At 40.5% G+C, this 18537-nt stretch overlaps 1 protein-coding gene across 1 annotated transcript; it reads left to right on the forward strand.

Annotated features, from left to right (window-relative positions):
• Positions 1-717: 717 nt before the first annotated feature.
• On the forward strand, positions 718-18016 carry FIBP (FGF1 intracellular binding protein). The gene is made up of 10 exons (XM_085852290.1): positions 718-1016; positions 3123-3312; positions 3455-3581; positions 9928-10028; positions 10175-10308; positions 10449-10557; positions 13831-13894; positions 16203-16289; positions 16910-17007; positions 17385-18016. Exons 1-10 carry the CDS (start codon positions 839-841, stop codon positions 17452-17454), a joined length of 1158 nt encoding a protein of 385 aa, XP_085708416.1. The 5' UTR covers positions 718-838; the 3' UTR covers positions 17455-18016.
• Positions 18017-18537: the final 521 nt, after the last annotated feature.

Consider the following 18537-nt stretch of genomic DNA (forward strand, 5'->3'; position numbering starts at 1 on the left):
TTTATTTTTGCAGATGAGATCCTGTTCTCGGCGGTGTAGTTGTCGTTGTGAAGGTTATTTTTCAGGTAATATTTATTTTTTCATTGCAAAAAGACTTTAATTTGATATATTTAAGAAGCGAATGTAAGAAGAATTCTACGTTCGCTTCTCGGCTTTGCCTATTCCATATTAAGTTTCAATCCAATGTTGTGAGAATGTAAAATAGTAATTTCAAAGATTTGTTTAATATTCCGAAGTTGGAGTGTTATATTGGTTATGCTGTGAGATCAAATTTGAGCCAGTCACTCCTGACATATTGCAATGTCAAAGTGCACAAACTTCACGAAGCTCAAGAAATGCTGAAAAAGTGACATGTTGACATGGGTCCCAATCGGGCGTGAGAAAACGTGGACCAAGAGTTTTTTCAATGTTAACATCTTTTTTTGTTTGTTTTACCAATAACGAGACATCAATGAACATATTTATGCCATTAGGTTTGATCATCCTCGGTGGTGCACGGAAGGTCCCCTTGACCCACGGACGATTCGTTTTAATGGAGGAGCGTCTCAATTGGGGGTCACAAGATGGCCGCCGCTCGGCTTCACAATCGTTCGACCAATCGATGTCGAGCTTCCCATTCAGCAATTGAGATTAAAATAAAAATTATCAGTTAAATCGTTTACCAAACTCCAGTCGTTTCACTTGTTTTAAATTAAATTATTTTGATGTGATAAAAGAAACACGTGTTTACCCGGAAGTGAAACTTGGGTGACGTCATTCTGGTTTTGACTGACTGTTCTCGTCGTTTTGTGTCATTTTCGCTGTTTTCATCATCGATGTTTATCAAATAAAGCAATGAATGTTTCTCAAATATCGGAGCGGTACAAGTAAAGCGTTTTTAAACGGTTTGCGAACGCTCTTTTGGATCTCTACTCGTTTTGTGAACCCCGACATGAATCTGGAAATGGACGTGTTTGTGGGGAACACGACTTTGATTGACGAGGAAGTGTACCAGTTGTGGTTGGACGGATACTCTGGTACGTCTCTCCTTTCACTGCTCGGACAATGTTTTGTCTTTCGCGTGTCTTAAGGTCGCTTTGTACGGCGAACACAAAGAAACAGCCTGTTGGTGGTGACGTCATCTACATCATGTTGGACGTTGGTGGTGACGTCTACATCATCATGTTGGTGGTGACGTCATGTACATCATCATGTTGGTGGTGACGTCATGTACATCATGTTGGACTTTGGTGGTGACGTCTACATCATCATGTTGGTGGTGACGTCATGTACATCATCATGTTGGTGGTGACGTCATGTACATCATCATGTTGGTGGTGACGTCATGTACATCATCATGGTGGTGACGTTATCTTCATTGATTTATCGAATCTGAGTTCATACGTAACCCTGTTGGCATTCCCTGTTTGTAGTTGTTCGAGGGGATGTACACGTTACATTCCAAAAACTTCATCTAATGTGTGTGTGTGTGTGTGTGTGTGTGTGTGTGTGTGTGTGTGTGTGTGTGTGTGTGTGTGTGTGTGTGTGTGTGTGTGTGTGTGTGTGTGTGTGTGTGTGTGTGTGTGTGTGTGTGTGTGTGTGTGTGTGTGTGTGTGTGTGTGTGTGTAGAGATATATAGATATATAGATCGATCTTTGGTAAACTAATCGATTAAGGTCATGGGCTGTTGACAAGGTGCAGGCACGTTGGGCCAAATGACCTCCTGTGTCTAAGTTTCTTTGCAGACCTTTGTCTGATGCACACTTGTTAACATTAACACCAGGTGGGGTTGACTCAGCCTGTTGTCCTTCTGAGGTTGGCAAAATGAGTACAAGTGTACTAATAACAGGGGTATTGCATAAGCAGCACAGCCGCGCCCTCAGCCAATGATGCTACTGGCAGCGTGTGCTGCATACGAAGGAGGAGGAAAACAAACCTGTAGTTTTGCAGTTTTGCAGTACTTTTGCTCTGAATTTCTCCTGATCACACATCCTCAGAGGACAGATATATATATATATATATATATATATATATCAGAATATGCTTACAAATTGTAAACGATAACTATCCGTGCTTCCCTGTTGTCTCGGGTCATTCACCTGCATTTTTTTTCATTTATTTATATTTTCACTTACGGATACTTTCCGATGGTTCTGTGATTTTGTTTTTTCTTCCTGTTGCACCGGCTTCGATGTCTGTCGGCACACAAAATTTCCATGCTTCCCCATTGTCTCGGGTCGCTCACCTGCATTTTTTTTAATTACCTCCACTACCGAAGGTGAAGGAGATTATGTTTTATTTATATTTTCATTTATGGATGTTGTCCAACGATTCTGTGATGGGTTTTTTTTATGCTGCTGCACCGGCTTTGATGTCCATCAGCTCGCAAAATTTCAGCTTTCTACATCACCCTGAAGGTACCGATCTTTAATATCATTGAGTAGGTTAGTCAGTGGTTAGAAAGAGCTTTATGTATTCGACATATTTTACTCAGTCTGCCTATCTTGCAATCAAACAAAATAGAAAATCATTCCAAATATGAAATTTACTGTCTTTAAGGACATCATAAAGGACACAAACAACAAGCACAAATAACTATTTCAATGTGTTAAATGAGGTGGTGTTTAAGACACTGCATCAACGGCGGTAAACTTCCAGGATTTAATTTCTTTACGACCGTTAAAATCTTTTATTATGCAGTATTTCAATTGGATTGTCTACTTTAACACGAGAACACAAATCGCCTTTTTAGCACTTTCAAAACCCCATCCATTTAGCAGAGTACTCGGATCAAATGTTACATCATTTTACATCATCACGATCAATCAAATTTGCCGCTCGTAGACCCTGCCCACATCCTCTTTTGATTGAGTGGAGCGTGAAAACCTGATTAAACCTGCAAATCCCTTCATGCATTTCAGTTGTGTTGGTAATGTTCTCTCTTCAAATTGATAGTCATCATCCTATAATAGACAACCTCGAACTTTGAACCTTTGGTTTCAGTGAGGCCCAATAGTCTGCATGAGAACTGTGTAACTGCTTTCAGGATCATTTGATGAAGAGTAGTACTTTGTTGAATATCTCTCCAACATTTGCCTTTGCACTTGTCTTCTTGCCTCAAATCCTCAATCTACCTGCTGTAGTGGACAACGCGGTAGCAAAGCGGGAGCAAACTGGTGTGACAGGTTGCTTCGTCGATCTTCTTCTCAGTGACACTATGGACCAATACCGTGTGTTCTATCGTTTGGAACGCCTCCTCCAGAGCCCTGACAAGCTTTCCAACCAACTTCTTTTCCAGATTCCACCGAGCATGCAGTCTGTGCTGTTTGAGAGGTAAATGTGCATAAAAAAAACAACTTTTAGTTTAGTAAATGCAGTTTAAAATTTGTTTTGAAGAAAACCTTCCAGTCTAGGCTTTTCGGTTTGACTCGGATGGATGAATATGTTGTGCGGTGTTGTGTGTGTCCTTGTCTAGGTATTACAACTTTGATGAGGCTTTTGTGCGTGAGCTGCTTGGTAAAAAGCTGTCCAAGGGAACCAAGAAGGATTTGGACGATATCAGTATTAAGGCTGGAGTGAGCCTCAGGAGCTGTCGAAGACAGGTGGTTAATCATGATTTGGGGTGCTGGGATATAGGAATCCAAATTATGAATGATGCGTTCATTTGATTTGCATTTCAATAATATCCAAAGCTCATATTTTCACTTCTGACACCGTGACTGATTATGTGGTAATTTGGAAGCCATGACATCACTTGAAATGGCAATGCTTCCATCAGCTTTGATGCAAGGACACCACCTTGGTTTAGTGTGCTTTTATAATAAAAGTTGCAAGTTAAAAGTTGGAAACATTTTCACATATAATACCTCTGATTAAAAAGTATATATATATATATATATATATATATATATATATATATATATATATATATATATATATATATATATATATATATATATATGTATATGTATATGTATATATATATATATATATATATATATATATGTATATATATATATATGTATATATATATGTATATATATATATATATATATGTATATATGTATATATATATATATATATATATATATATATATATATATATATATATATATATATATATATATATATATATTGTATTAACAGAGGAAAATTTTGAATTACCTTATTTCTCCACATTGTACAATAACTTCGATGCCAAATCATGTTAAACAAGTTGATAAGCCGGATCTGGATCTGGACCTGAACTACAATCGAATCGGCTTGTTCTTGTCACTTAACCAACTCATCGACCAAGTTTTGTTGTAACTCGTCCACAACTTTTTGAACTATCATACTATAGATAGTTTTTGGCCCCATCTGTCAATGGAGAAGAATCACTAAAAAAAAAATTAAACTTCTTTCATCAAAAAGATTCAGATATTCACCAAAATCAAATCGATTCATCCTTGTCACACACACCAAACCTGTCCACCAAGTTCCGTCTGAATCCGTCCATAATTACCTCCGCAACCGAAGGTGGATGGAGGTTATGTTTTCACCCCTGTTTGTTTGTGAACAAAAATTCTCAAAAAGTTATGGACAGATTCAGATGAAACTTGGTGGATGAGTTGGTGAGGTGACAAGAAGAAGCCGATTATATTTTAGTTCAGGTCCGATTCCAGATCTGATCTATCAGTGGGATACAAGATGTAAACTAATCAGCATGGTGGAGGTATGTGCTCCACCGAGTGCCCCGGCGTGAGCGTGAAAATGTTAGTTTTTTTTGTGCAAGTTATTTTGAAGCTTGCCATTCATTGATTATGTGTACTAGGATGCTGATATTTGGCAGGGAGGTTCCTTTGGGGTATAATAATTATTGATGTAGTGAAGTTGATATTAAAAAATTATTTCAAATGTTTAAAATTTTTGACCTTTTTGAACTTGACTTTTTTGTAGCACATCAACGTTAAAGTTTTTTGTGCAATTTATTTAGAAGCTTGCCATTCATTTAATATGTGTACTACGATGCTGATATTTGGCATGGAGGTTCCTTTGGGGTATACTATTGGTGTAGTGAAGTTGAAATTAACAAATTATTTTAATTTTTTTTTTTTATTTCAACCTAAGATGGTGTCAAAGCCACCCAATGCTCGCCTGTTTATACGAGACGCTTGCCGTTCATTCAATATGTGTATTAGGGATGCAATGAAGTCCAAATGAAATAAATTTTGTTGGTGCACCTTTTTCAGAGACTCAATATTTGTGAAGTCAAAACACTACATATAACTTGTACTTTTAGATGCATTTCTCATGGCAAGGCAAGTTGGTAATGTATTATTGCAAAATGTTGATAAATACCATTGCACTGCACTGTTATAATTGTGATGCCATCATAATTACAAATAAAAACGATACTGCATGGTAGTTCGACTTATTCATGAATAATGCTGCCACTGTAACATGCTCTGTTCTCTGGATGTCACTTTCCATTTTCAGAATTGTATTAATAATATTTTTGCATCCTTCTAGTTTCCTTTCTAATGTTTTTATCTCCCACACTATTTGTTACTGATTACAATATACAAATACATATATTGCTTTAAAATTATTTGGATCAGACTTCACTGCAATGCTTTATAAAAAAATATTATTAGACTAGTCTTTTAAAAACGATAAATGTATAAACAGGTGAGCATTGGGTGGCTTTGACACCAACTCTCTGGTTGTCCTATCATTCAATGGTGAAGAATCACTGAAAAAATTCTGGGATCCAAATCTGGATTCAGATCTTCACCAAAATCTTATCATTTTTTCCTTGTCACACACCCAACCTGTCCACCAAATTTCGTCCGAATCTGTCCAACAACCTTTTGAGATATCCTGTTCACAGACAGAAAAAAACAGAGACAGACGGGGTGAAAATCTTCGGTAGCGGAGGTAAATATGCAATTTGGTGCATCCATGAGCCAGCCATCGATATTTTGTAGTTGACTACCAGAAAGGGGGACTAAAAGCCACTGTATTTTCCAGTTAGGTTGATGTCTGTAATAAATACAAACATGTGATGGACATCTTGACAGAGTAGCTAAACACCTTTTTGGCAGCCATTTTGGAAAATGGCTGCCTTGTTTGATCATATTTCTGAAAATTCACCACAACTTTGCAATGGCTGATCTGAGGCATATACAACACGAAAAAGATATGTTCGGTATATAATTTGGCACGTGCCAGTATAACTCTTGTAAATATTGGTCCATTGGATTCTGAAATAATTGAGAAAAATAGGTCAGAATTTGGATTTTTCTCGCACTAAATTTTCTACACCTGGCATCACGCTGACTGAAATATTTATTATATTTAATTATTTAACATACAGATATAAGGTAAGTACGAGCTTTAATGCTGTTCACGTTTTAGATATTTATTCACATCCCGATGTAGGTGTGCTTTCATTCGTCATCACTGTCTGATGAGTCCTGCTGGTCATGCTCTGGCTCCTCATCATTGTCAATGTTGGTGCAAGTGTGCAACTTGCACACTACTGTACATTTGATGTTCATGTTAATGATGTTAATGCACACTACCGTTAATGATGCATGAGCAGTCAGTTGGCCGACGAGAGCGAACACACTTGCACGACATTAAACTGAGAACAACTTTGGGAGCAGGGGATCATGCCATCCACTGGATAACAAAGCTGCCATCTTCATTTATTGTCCATCTTTGCCCTTGACTGGGACTCAGAATATCTGGCGAATTGACTGAACTCCATCGCCATATGGCTGCCTGGTAGTTAAGTTGACGTGTGTGCTGTAGGAGCGTGTCCTCACATGGTGGAAGCTGTGCCGATTTGAGATCCCCTCGTGTGCCGCAGAACATTTGGTATCCGAGTTCATGAACTTTCGTCACTTTAGTATTGCGACAGTAAAGTTGATAAATTAACTCCTGGATGATGCAGAACACGTCACCGGTAATGTTCCAGCTTGCTCCAAGTGATGCGAAGATATCTATGAACTTCTGATCACGCAGAAGGATTTTCAAAGCCTTCATCTTTCCTTGTCTGGCAAATGCACTGAGGGTTTCACATTCAGTCCACAGATGAAGTCATATCAAGGATTTTTCCATTGCAAAACATGAAGAAATCATGCTTCAGGTACACAAAAGATGGAGGGACTGGTCCCTCTCTCTGTCAGCATGCTGCAATCCAAGTAGAAGATCAACCATCTCTATGTATGTCATCCAAAAAGCTGCAAGATGACCTCTATCGTGTCATAAAACTTTCAGGTAAGCGAGAAACAGATCAAGAATCATCTGGCAGGATTTGTTAGTGACAGCAGCATCATGCGTGGTGTGACAAATGTTCTGGTGAAGCTCAGACGACCCAAATAGTGTCATTCAACTTCAGCAGATCTTCAGCATGGTTGGTTTCTGGCCTTTCTTCAAAGCCTGACCATGCTAACCTCAGCAGCACTTCATATGTCAACTTATGAAGACAGACAGCTCAGTTATACTATTTCCCCTCAAGAACCTTGTTTATTGATCCTTCCGCAATGACTCCCGATTCCACAGCCAGATCTCAAATTTCAGCATCCCCAAACGTCTTTCCAACTGTGGACATCAAGTTGCAGATCGTGTGAAAGTTCTCCATCATCAGTACGCTCATTCCTCCATATCTTTCCAGATGTTTCCATGTAATTTCTGCTGCCTTTGCGTCCAGTGCCTAATCCAAGACAACTGCAATGCTCTCAAGATGTAGAAATGACTGGATAGAAATAGACTGTCGCAAAATTTTCTGGATGGTTGATAATTCAGTTGTGGGTGAGTTAATTGTAGGCAGGTATCCTGTCACATCTGCCATCACTTATTTGTGCTCTCTTGTTAGAATGTTGAATCCTGTCCAAGAACTCTTTGTTTTTCTCAGACACGTGCACCAAGACCCACGACAAGTTCCGTTGACATGCTCTCAGTGCTGCACTTGCATGCGTTGCTGTCAGGTCGGGATGTACGATTGCGGGTGGACTGGTCCTTTTCCCAATAACGTATATTTGATTTTGCACACCTGGTGCCTTTATTGTGCGCTTCTTGTCCTTCATGAAGGCAGTCGTGACTGGTTTCGTTGGTGCACACGATGAAGATGTTGGTTGAACAATGATACCGTTCACATGATGTGAGGTTCCTGCTCTACTTAGGACTTCCTCTTGCCTGTCAATGTTGTTAAAGGCAAATACTGCAGAGACGGATGGATGTACACACATGGGAAGACGTACTGTGTCAAATTTGACACTTTCCAGATTTTCCATACATAGTGCTATGTCTATTTCTTCTAAACGAGAGTAGGAACAGGCATGAAGACGCACTCCGACAGCACACACATCGCTCTAACTACCAGAAGGTCATATGGCGACGGAGTTGAGTCCATTCACCAGATATTCCTCACCCCAGTCAAGGGCACGGATGGACAACAAGTGAAGATGGCAGCCTTGTTATCCAGTGGATGACAGGATCCCCCACTCACAAAGTTGTTTTCAGTTTGATGTTGTGCAAGTGAGCTCACTCTTGTCAGCCAACTGACTGTTCATGCATCGTTAATGGCTTGAAATGTACAGCACCGTGCAAGTTGCACACTTGCTCCAACATGGCGAGTGATTATGAGGAGCCAAAGCATGACCAGCAGGACTCATCAGACAGTGATGATGAATGAAAGGAAACCTACTTCACGTCAGTATGCGAGTAATTATCTGAACCGTGAAGAATAGCACTAAAGCTCATACTTACCTTATATCTGCATGTTAAATAAGTTAAGCATGATGCCAAGTGTAGAAAATGTTGTACAAGAAAAATCCAAATTCTGACCTATTTCCTCAATTATTTCGGAATCCAATGGACCAATATTTACAAAACTTATACTAGCATGTGCCAAATTTTATACTGAAGATATCTTGTTTCTTGTTGTATATGCCTCAGTTAAGCCTCAAAGTTATAGTCAATTTTCAGAAATATGATCAAATGAGGCTGCCATTTTCCAAGATGGCGACCAAAAAGGTGTTTCGCTACTCTTTCGATATATCCATCACACATTTTTTTGAATGTACTACAGACATCAACCTAACTGGAAAACACAGTGGCTTTTAGTCTCCGTTTCTGGTCGTCAGCTCTTGGCTGGCTCATGGACCATCTATCTGTTTGACCATGATACATTTGGTCGTTAATTATCCAATCTCAACCGGACTTGATAGGACTAAGGGTCACACGATGGAGGTTGTAGCAACTTCATTTGCCTATCTCCCCAAGGGGATTTTCTGCCATGGGTGAAATCCGTGTTCAGTGGTATGATAAGATGGTGAATCGTGTGCATTTTTCCAAGGTTGCTTCTGATAACACAAATAATAGCAAAACTAATGATAATAGCATAATATTAATGTTATTACAAAACAATATTAGTACTAATAATATGCCCCCTCCCCAAGGGGGGTTCTTCCTCGGACAAACACCTTGTTAACTTGTTTAAAAAGCTCATTGTGGCGTTTTGTGGGGCACCCCTACCAAAAGTAAAAAAATATTATAAACCACAAACATGTATGATTACATTTTTAAACAGTCGCTACTGCTTTTTAACACTAAACTGAAAGGGAGGAAACACGGCGTTCTTAAGGTATCATATGCTTAACGGACCCGTGCCTAGATCGACTGTAATCTATGTACCCCAGAAAGGATAATAGCACGACCCTTCCTGCCACTTCCATAGGGAGTGAGTGTACTAGAAACATTAAAACGACAAACATGACGTCAAGGTTGGCTAACATGGCGTCACAATTTGACCTTCATCTTGTATGTTTGGTTGAATCTCTTTTCTGGGAGAATGCATGGTGTATAGAGACTGAATAGATGACAGCCAAAATGTGGCATACTATGTATGATCTGTTCAGTTCCTCTGCGTGTGTTCATAATGTTCCTCTGTGTGTGCAGTTTGACAACTTCAAGCGCGTATTCAAAGTGGTGGAAGAGATGAAGGGCTCCTTGGTTGAGAATGTCCAGCAGCACTTCCTGCTATCAGAGAAACTGGCAAGGTCATTATTACAGTCATTAACAAGGGGGCACTGCATCATTAGTACATCCACGCTGCTAAGCAGTGATACAAATGGCAGTGACATGTTGCCGACAAGAGAAGACAAATGGCTGATACTGTAATGGTTATTCTTTTTTGGCCATGCAGGGACTATTCAGCCATAGTGTTCTTTGCCAACAACCGGTTTGAAACTGGCAAGAAGAAACTGCTCTACCTTACATTTGATGACTTTGCCTTTTGTGCGGAGCAGCTGATCAGGAGTTGGACTCTCGGAGCTGCAGGTAATGGGAGCTAAAGCTGCTGAAGCCGTTATTACACGGCACATACTTGGGAATATGGGTATCTTTCTCCAAGGTCAGGTAGCTGCAAATACTTTCTAAAAAGTACTACTCCATTTTCATTTTGGTTCAAAATCAATCAGGTTCGGTGGCAGATGATATGGACGTGGACCTGGACAGGGAGTTCTTGCAAGAGCTGAAAGACCTGAAGGTGTTGATCTCTGACAAAGACTTATTGGACCAACACAAGAGGTGTGTTGCAGTATTTCGAACACGTTGTGCCTCCAGTCCCTGCTCGTTATATAAATCTGCATGTCATAATTATTTATTTGATGTTCAATTTATGATCTTTAAAAGGTTCCCCTTGAAGGTGGGAATGTACTCACCAACATGTTGTGCAGAACATGTCTCTTGGAGTTGGTACAATTTTTGGTTTGTACGACAAAATAGGCATAAATTGGCAAACTTTACTCCAGAACTATACAGCGAAGCTCTAACCCCTATTCCTTTACCCATCGGCCATTGTGATGTGCAGTATTTACCCATTTGGCTAAAGGCACATACATATCCTGGTGAAATAGAGTCCATCCGATTTTTGCTTCTGCAAAAACACGTTTTGTACAACAATTGGGTAAAAGTTGGACGGTGATTTGCACACCTTAAGACAACCCTGATATACAGGGTGATCTATATTAAGTCCCTATTTTAAGCATATAAATACTCTGTTGTTATATGTAGAGCATTATTTTTTTTTGTTTGCAATTTTGTTTATTGCCATTAATATTATTTTCTCTTTGCTTTCAGATTTATCCATTACGGCAGAAAGATTAACCGTTGCACGAAGAGCACGGATTGCTGCGCGGTGTGAGGTTTGACGGTCTGTAATTGCAGCTCAAAGATGGTGGTGGCAATAAATGGGAAGACAGGAAATACAACGTTGTTTATCCTACTATATATATATATATATATATGTATATGTATATATATATATATATATATATATATATATATATATATATATATATATATATATATATATATATATTGTAAAATAAGACTATTCTCTGAATGTGTGCACGGCTGAAAATCGTAGAGAGAGAAAAAAACTCTCTTTGGGCCAATCTCCATCAAATTTGGCATACGTGCTTGGGGTACCCCGGGTCAGGCTATGAGCACAACCACCCTATCCCACTCCACCCCCCCTCCCCACTCCCTGCCACCCCCACACCCTGTGAGGGTAAGGAGCCCATTTGCGATTTTCACCTGAATGGCCGGGCCAACCTCCAATTCTGACTTAAAACGGGAAGTGCAATGTTCTTTCTTCAAGAAAACGTACCAGAGTATTACAAATAATTACTTCGCTCCACAGCTCAATTTCTTTCTTCTCCAAGTCACGTTCCCAGAAGAAATTGGAATTTACCGATGTACAGGAAATAAAATGGCAAGATAATTTTCCCCCTGAAAAGCCATTTGTTTCCGTTTTAATTTGTGAACGTCACACTTAAGCATAAGATCCTGCATTCTCAGCACATTTTTTTTTCAATCGTTGGACAACATTTTCCACTGAACGCCGAAGAAATTCCTCTGGCAAATCGGTGAAAGTATTGCAGATATAACTTTTAAATTCATCCACATTAGTGGGTTTGCTGGCATACACCTTTTCTTTCGCCCATGCCCACAAAATATAAATGCACGAGGTGAAATCAGGACTCCTGGGTGGCTACTCTATCGGTCCTCCTTGCCCGATCCATCCTGTGTGGAAGGTCGGCATCCGACCGATTACGAACTTGAATCGAGATGAGCGGAGGGGCACCATCTTGCACAAAAATCGTTGCATCTGCGTTGCCCCATTGCTCAATATCTGGAATCAGAAAGTTTTGAAGCATTTCTAAGTATCTCTTTGCATCCGTCGTATCGTAGAGGATGTAAGGTCCAACGAGTTGGGTTGAAGTCATTCCACACCAAACCAGCAGTTTTGACCGACTTTGTCTGTGTTCACCTATCGTTTTTGAATATATTCGTTTCCTGACCAGTAGTGACAGTTATACCTGTTGACAAAACCACCAACGTGGAAAACAGCCTCGTCAGATCAGATAATGTTATGGAACACACCTGCACAGTCATCAATCCACTGAAGCAAATGTTCACAAAACTCCATTCTCTCGTCACAATCATCAAGAAACAACTGCTGAACATAATGAGGTTTGTATCAGGATTCCATCCCACGTCTTTCTTTAAAATTGCTTGAATTGCACGATAACTTATTTCACTCTCCCTCACCGTTTGTTTGATCTACTTCTTTGGGCTCCTTATGAACGTGTCTCGTACCTGGTCATTGTTTTCTGGTGATCTCGCTGTGGTATGTCTTCCTGATCTTTTTATGTCCTTGACTGAACAAGTTGTTACAAACTTTTGGTAACATTTTAAAATCGGTTTTGGATCCAAAGTGGCATATCTTCCCATTTCTTGCCACCACCATCTCTGCGCTGCAAATTACAGACTCTCAACCCTCGTACAGTGCACCAATTTGTGCTCTTTGAGCAACAGTTTATCTCTCAGCCATAATGGATCAATCTGAAAGCAAAGAGAAAATAATATTAATGGCAATAAACAAACTTTCAAACCAAAAAAAAAAATGAATGCTATTCTTTTAATAACAGCATTGTGTTTCCTGTGTCGGAGTGGCGACCCATCCAGGATTGTGCCCGATAGCCGAGGAGACTGCTTAGGCAGCACCAACGCTCTGCACAGAGTATGGTTCCAAGGGATGGATGGATTGTATTTCGATGTTTAAAATAGGGACTTGATGATAGATCACCCTGTATGTACATGGCGTATAAAATCAATTTGCAGTTATGGCGACTGATGATGTCGTCACCCATAAAAGTAATTTTCCAGCTTGTGATATCTAAATAATGAATGAAAGAGTTAGAAGTTATTAAACATCATGTGACTCCATGTTAATAAGAAACATCCCCTCTAAAGATTGCATTTATGGATGATGATGTCATTGGTGGCCAAAACACATCAGGTAAGGTTAAATGGCAATTGGAGGGAGGGAGGGGGGGGGGGACCCCCATCATGTTTTACAGTGTTGCACAACAAACTCGTGAGAATCTCACATCTGATATATATATACACCTTTGTATTCCCTCTGTTGTTTCGTATTACTTGCAAAAGATCTGCTGATGCCGTTAATGACTATATATGCTGCCTACGTTTGCTCTTTTAATTTATTTTCCCCCATGATGGTTGGTGTCTGAACAGGTAAATAACATTCAACAACCAAAAAAATTATAAGAAATGTAAAATATCGTAATCTATTACATGAGTTACTCAGCACGAAAACCACTCCTTCATGACTCTTCAAAAACGGCCAAGGAACAATCGTTTCTTTCGCGAAGCGACGCCACATGATCCCTCATTTGAGCAGTCTGTTGGAGAAGTCACCTTTTTGCACCCACGGGTCATGATGTTTGTGTACCATGTGCATTGGGGATTGACGATCCTCCTCCCTCGTTGCAGCCTCGTGTGCCTCGGTGTTCGGGGGAAAATGTCGACGCACTGTGACATTGAGGGCAACTTCAAGGTCAGGAGGGCACGCTGAAGGTCGCAAGTGGCCAGAGTTCAGTTTTGTTTGTCATCTTTAAAAAATATTCTTATTTCGTTGTGTTCAAAGTATCTGTACGAGCTGAGTAAGAGCTTTTGATTTGCGATTTTTGGTGCCTTTGTGGTTTGGATTCATGTAATTTGTGTAAAAGTTGAGACCACAGGGTTTGATCGTTTAATTCTGCACAGCTTGTTCACCTGTCTCCGGTTGGTTACTTGTCGACTCAGCTGTGTGCAAGGCAGCTGTAAGATTGCTCATGGTTTAACAGCCTGAAGATTGCAATCTTCAATGCCGCTGCCTTCCACAATGCCACATTTCAGGCAATGGGAGTTAAAGGAAAATTAAAAATCGATTCAAATCTTTCACGTAACAAATGTGCTTTAGAAAACGATGTTGGATGTTAAACTGCACCTGTCAATGTAACACCATTAAGCCCCTCCCTCCCTCTTACCCCTCCCCTTCCCAACTGGACTAACCACATCCTTCACCTTCCGGTCTATGTTTTTATTTTGTACACATGATTGACAGCATAGTTCATCCCTTCTCCCCCCCCCTTCTCAGTCTCCTCCTTTCGTATGCAGCATTTGGCTGAGTTACTTGGGGTATAGCTGTGCTGCTGATACAGTGCCCTGTGTAGGTCAGAGCAGGAGTTTATAATTTGTTTGGAGTGAGGTCTTTAAATTCCATCAACTAAAGCTGGCAGATGAGCTGCCCAGTTTAACATCCATCCAAGTGACGGCGCACACATTGATGAATTGCCCTGCCTGTGAAACACCATGGTTGACAGTTTATAGCTGGCTCGAGATTAAAACCCAGGCTAGACAGCTTGGAGATGAGTGTGATCCCTTCTCAATATGGCCCATACTTTTGCTTTCCCTTTCTTCCCCAAATAACCTCCCCTCCCTATTTCCCACAACTCGCTAGACCGATCTTTACCTCCGCCACCGAAGGTGAATGGAGGTTATATTTTCAACCCTGTCTGTCTATTTCTCTGTCTGTCTGTTACTTGCAAAACTGAAGATTTTTCAAGTGTACCGGATTGGTTAGTCGATTTTGTTATTCTGTCTTTGTCTGTTTTGTCAATTGCCTACAGGTCACAATTCCAAACCGATCATCATGAAACTTTACCGAGTTGTAGAGGTAGTCTCAACTGAGAAGCCGATTGATTTTGAGGTCAAAGGTCATCTTGAGGTCAAATTTTTTTTTAATCGTCATTTTTCATCCGATTGGCTTGAAAGTTGAACAGGGTTTACATATTGATTGCCTCATTGAATTGGGGAACAACTATTTTTGAGGTCAAAAGGTCAAAGGCCAACTCAACATCAAACTTCTAAAAGAATCAATTTTCATCCGATTGACCCGAGCTTTGATTAAGATTGTCAATTTTAATCTTAACGGAATGGACAATTTGATGTATCCGTGGTAACCTTTGGAGAGGGGGGGGTGGATTTTGCAAGTTTCATGCTCTGCACGACGTCATTTTCTTGTTTGTTTGTTTGATTGTTTGTGAACAAAATATCTCAAAATGTTGTGCACAGATTTGGACGAAATGGTGGATAGCTTTGGTATGTGACCAGGACGAAATGATTCGATTTTAGTGAAGATCCGAATGCAGATCTGGATCTGAGAATTTTTTAAAGGGATTCTTCACCATTGAGAGATGGGGCTAAAAATGACATATAGCACAATATCTCAAAAAGTTGCGGACAGATTGGGACGAAACTTGGTGGCCAAGTTGGGTACGTGACAAGTAAGAATTGGTTCGATTTTGGTGAAGATCCGGATCCGGATCCAGATCCTTCTTCACCATTGAGTGATGGATAAAACTTGGTGGATGAATTGGTTAGGCGAACAGAACAAGCCGATTTAGGTTTTAGTTCAGGTCTGAATCCAGATCCAGCATCTCGGTGGGATACAAAATGTAAAGTAATCAGCCTGGTGGAGGTATGCGCTCGATCGAGTGCCCTTCTAGTTTTCCTCCATAGTCCTTTGTTTTTGTGGGGTTTTTCCTCACATTTATATATTTCAATTCACCATCTCCCCTGCTTTGCCATTGTTATATGTAGATGACTTCTTATGTAGAGTATTCACCTTTGCAGAGAATGTGTCACTCTTCTTGAATCTGTCAAATGGTATGATGATGGCATTTGGTTAAAAAGTAGATGTCACTGTGAAACGTATATTCTCCAGGATAAGCCTGATAGCTTTAATTGAGTGTAAATCACCCTTGAGTATTCGAGCTGTGAAAGTGAAGTTGAATGACACGTGCTGCTCTGGTGTGTGGCAGGGCCTTTCACGTGGCCTGGTGAACATTGCTACTAAGCTCATGCACAGCAAAGACGTGAGGGACTTCTTCATTGATCTTGTTGAGAAGGTACGCCCTTATCTCCATTGAGCATGCCCAGCAAATTGGCATGTAGATACTGTATTCGTGTTTGATATATGGGCTCAATATCTTAGCAAGAAAACTGCACAGCGTTATAAAATAGGTGCCAGGTGGATAATGGAGGATGAAGTAAGACGCTCCAGATGCATGATGCACGATGACACAACACACTCCAAATGGAGAATGGACGATGAGGCAGTGAGTGCTACGTCGTCGGTGGACGACGATGCGAATGCACACATCATGTGGAGAAGGATGCAATGCACACTGCAGAGACAAAAACGGAAGATGATGCAATGTGCCACACAGGATGATGAAGTGTGGTGTAATGTGTTCTGCATGGGTAGTGGAGGATAATGCAAATTAACCACATGGGTGGTGGAGGATGACATGTATACACACTGCATGGGTAAGGGAGGATGATGAAATACCTATCACGTGAATATTGATGCACACCACGTGACCATGCAGCCGACAGAAAATTCACCAATCCTTATTTGTTTTCCACAATTATTATTATTATTTTTTTTTTTAATATGTACCCCCTCAATTCACCCCCTCGCTCCCCCCCACTTCCCAAATTTGTTGTGCACAATCAACTTCCCCAGTTCATCGAACCGTGCAAGTCAGACCACTGGAGCAGCGAGGATGTTCAGCTTTTCTTGCTGCAGTACACCGGCTCGGCCCACGCCCTCGGGACCTTCAGGTTAGTTCTTTTGTACAACAGTCCGCTCGATCCCCCATACCTCGGTTATCGGTTTCGTACAAGCTCCGCATTGAGCGTAGAAATCTCCAGCAACATAACTTCTCGCTTGTTAACACCGTCACCTTTATGACAAAGCCATTCGGCAGTTTGAGGGACGTGATGGCAAGCATGGTCTCCAACTTGCACAAGTACTCGAGGTTTGTAGTTCGATAAACAAGCTGCTCGCTCATTGAAAACTATTAATTATGAGTGCTTATGGGAAGGGCTTATAAGTTCCTGGAGTATTTATCAAGATGTGAGTTAAAAATTTCGATGAGTATAAACGGACTCAAATTATATTGCATTCACCTACAAATTGTCTCTTTTATCTCCTTCAGGCACCAAGTGCTCTGGGAACGTTATATGGTAACCATTAAGAGCTGCATCCTCAAGATGTATCACGATTGAGCCATTGCTGTCTCTTCCTTGCCATCACGGTCAATGAGATGGTTTTGTTGGGGAAGGAGGGGGCTAAGTTTGGGGGGGGGCACGATTGGTGGGTGGTGTTGGCATTGTGGCCGTCTTGGCTGACATTAATTTATTATTTGTCTTGTATCGTATATGTACTAAAAGGATCCTCAATAGGAAAAAAATCTATTATCCCGTTAGTCTCGTGCCTCCCTGGGGGCATCCTGGGTTAGCCTCTCAACAAGGTTGGAACCAGGCGGAGCTGCATTACTATTTCCACTGAGCAACCGTGAATTAGAGCAGGAAAATTATTTCACCCTCTTTCACCTTTTCTGTACCAATTTCTGATTCCTTTAATGAAATCCATGACAGTTTATGATGTTTTTAAATCCTGGTAAATCTCAAACAAAAATTCTGTCCCCACTGATCATTTTCCTCTATCTTTGTGCAATGTCAATCCAATGCAAGAATCTTTTTTGGGGGTGTTCTTCTTGATGACAGGTGAAGTTGTTAATAATGAAGTGTACAACAAAAATTGTAAATAAAACCACAGTATTATAAACATGGAGTGGCTGTCATTTGCCAATGAAGCATGCTGGGGTCGAACAAGCCAACCTTGCAGAACTATAGCTCAACATCCAAACTTAAACAAAATACTTTAACTGTTCTGCTTTGCTGAGGCACACGTCATCCCCATACCATGTCATGTAGAAACGGCTACCAGGTAACACAGGTAACATACAAACCGTGCTCTGGCTATGATGCAAGGTGGTGCTGCAGATTCATGCGAGGCTGGAGCAACACTCTCCTTCATCCTTCAATATGATAGCACGTCACCATCTCGAACTAGTCATGATTTTTTTATTTGTTTTTTCTGAACCCCCCATGATCTGTCTACCCACCTGAAAGCTTTATCGACTCACTAATGTTTGATCGACTCACTCTGGTGCACTTTCTAATCCGGCATAAATTTTTCGACTGTCCAACATATTTTCCAAATCCTCAGCATATGTGTATCAGGTGGGGGAGGGGGGGTGGGGGTTGGCTACAACATCATTAGTCGTGTCTGATTGTATTACAGTC

The sequence above is a fragment of the Eptatretus burgeri genome, chromosome 13 (assembly GCF_056783735.1).
Source record: "Eptatretus burgeri isolate ZD-2024b chromosome 13, Ebu_testis_v1, whole genome shotgun sequence".
Classification (NCBI taxonomy): Eukaryota; Metazoa; Chordata; class Myxini; order Myxiniformes; family Myxinidae; genus Eptatretus; species Eptatretus burgeri.

Bases quoted from the DNA above. Each gene is read 5' to 3' on its own strand.
- FIBP (XM_085852290.1), top strand. From the start codon at position 839: ATGTTTCTCAAATATCGGAGCGGTACAAGTAAAGCGTTTTTAAACGGT. The intron at 1,017-3,122 runs GTACGTCTCTCC...TACCTGCTGTAG, and splicing joins GTGGTTGGACGGATACTCTG to TGGACAACGCGGTAGCAAAG. The intron at 16,290-16,909 runs GTACGCCCTTAT...CAACTTCCCCAG, and splicing joins TCATTGATCTTGTTGAGAAG to TTCATCGAACCGTGCAAGTC.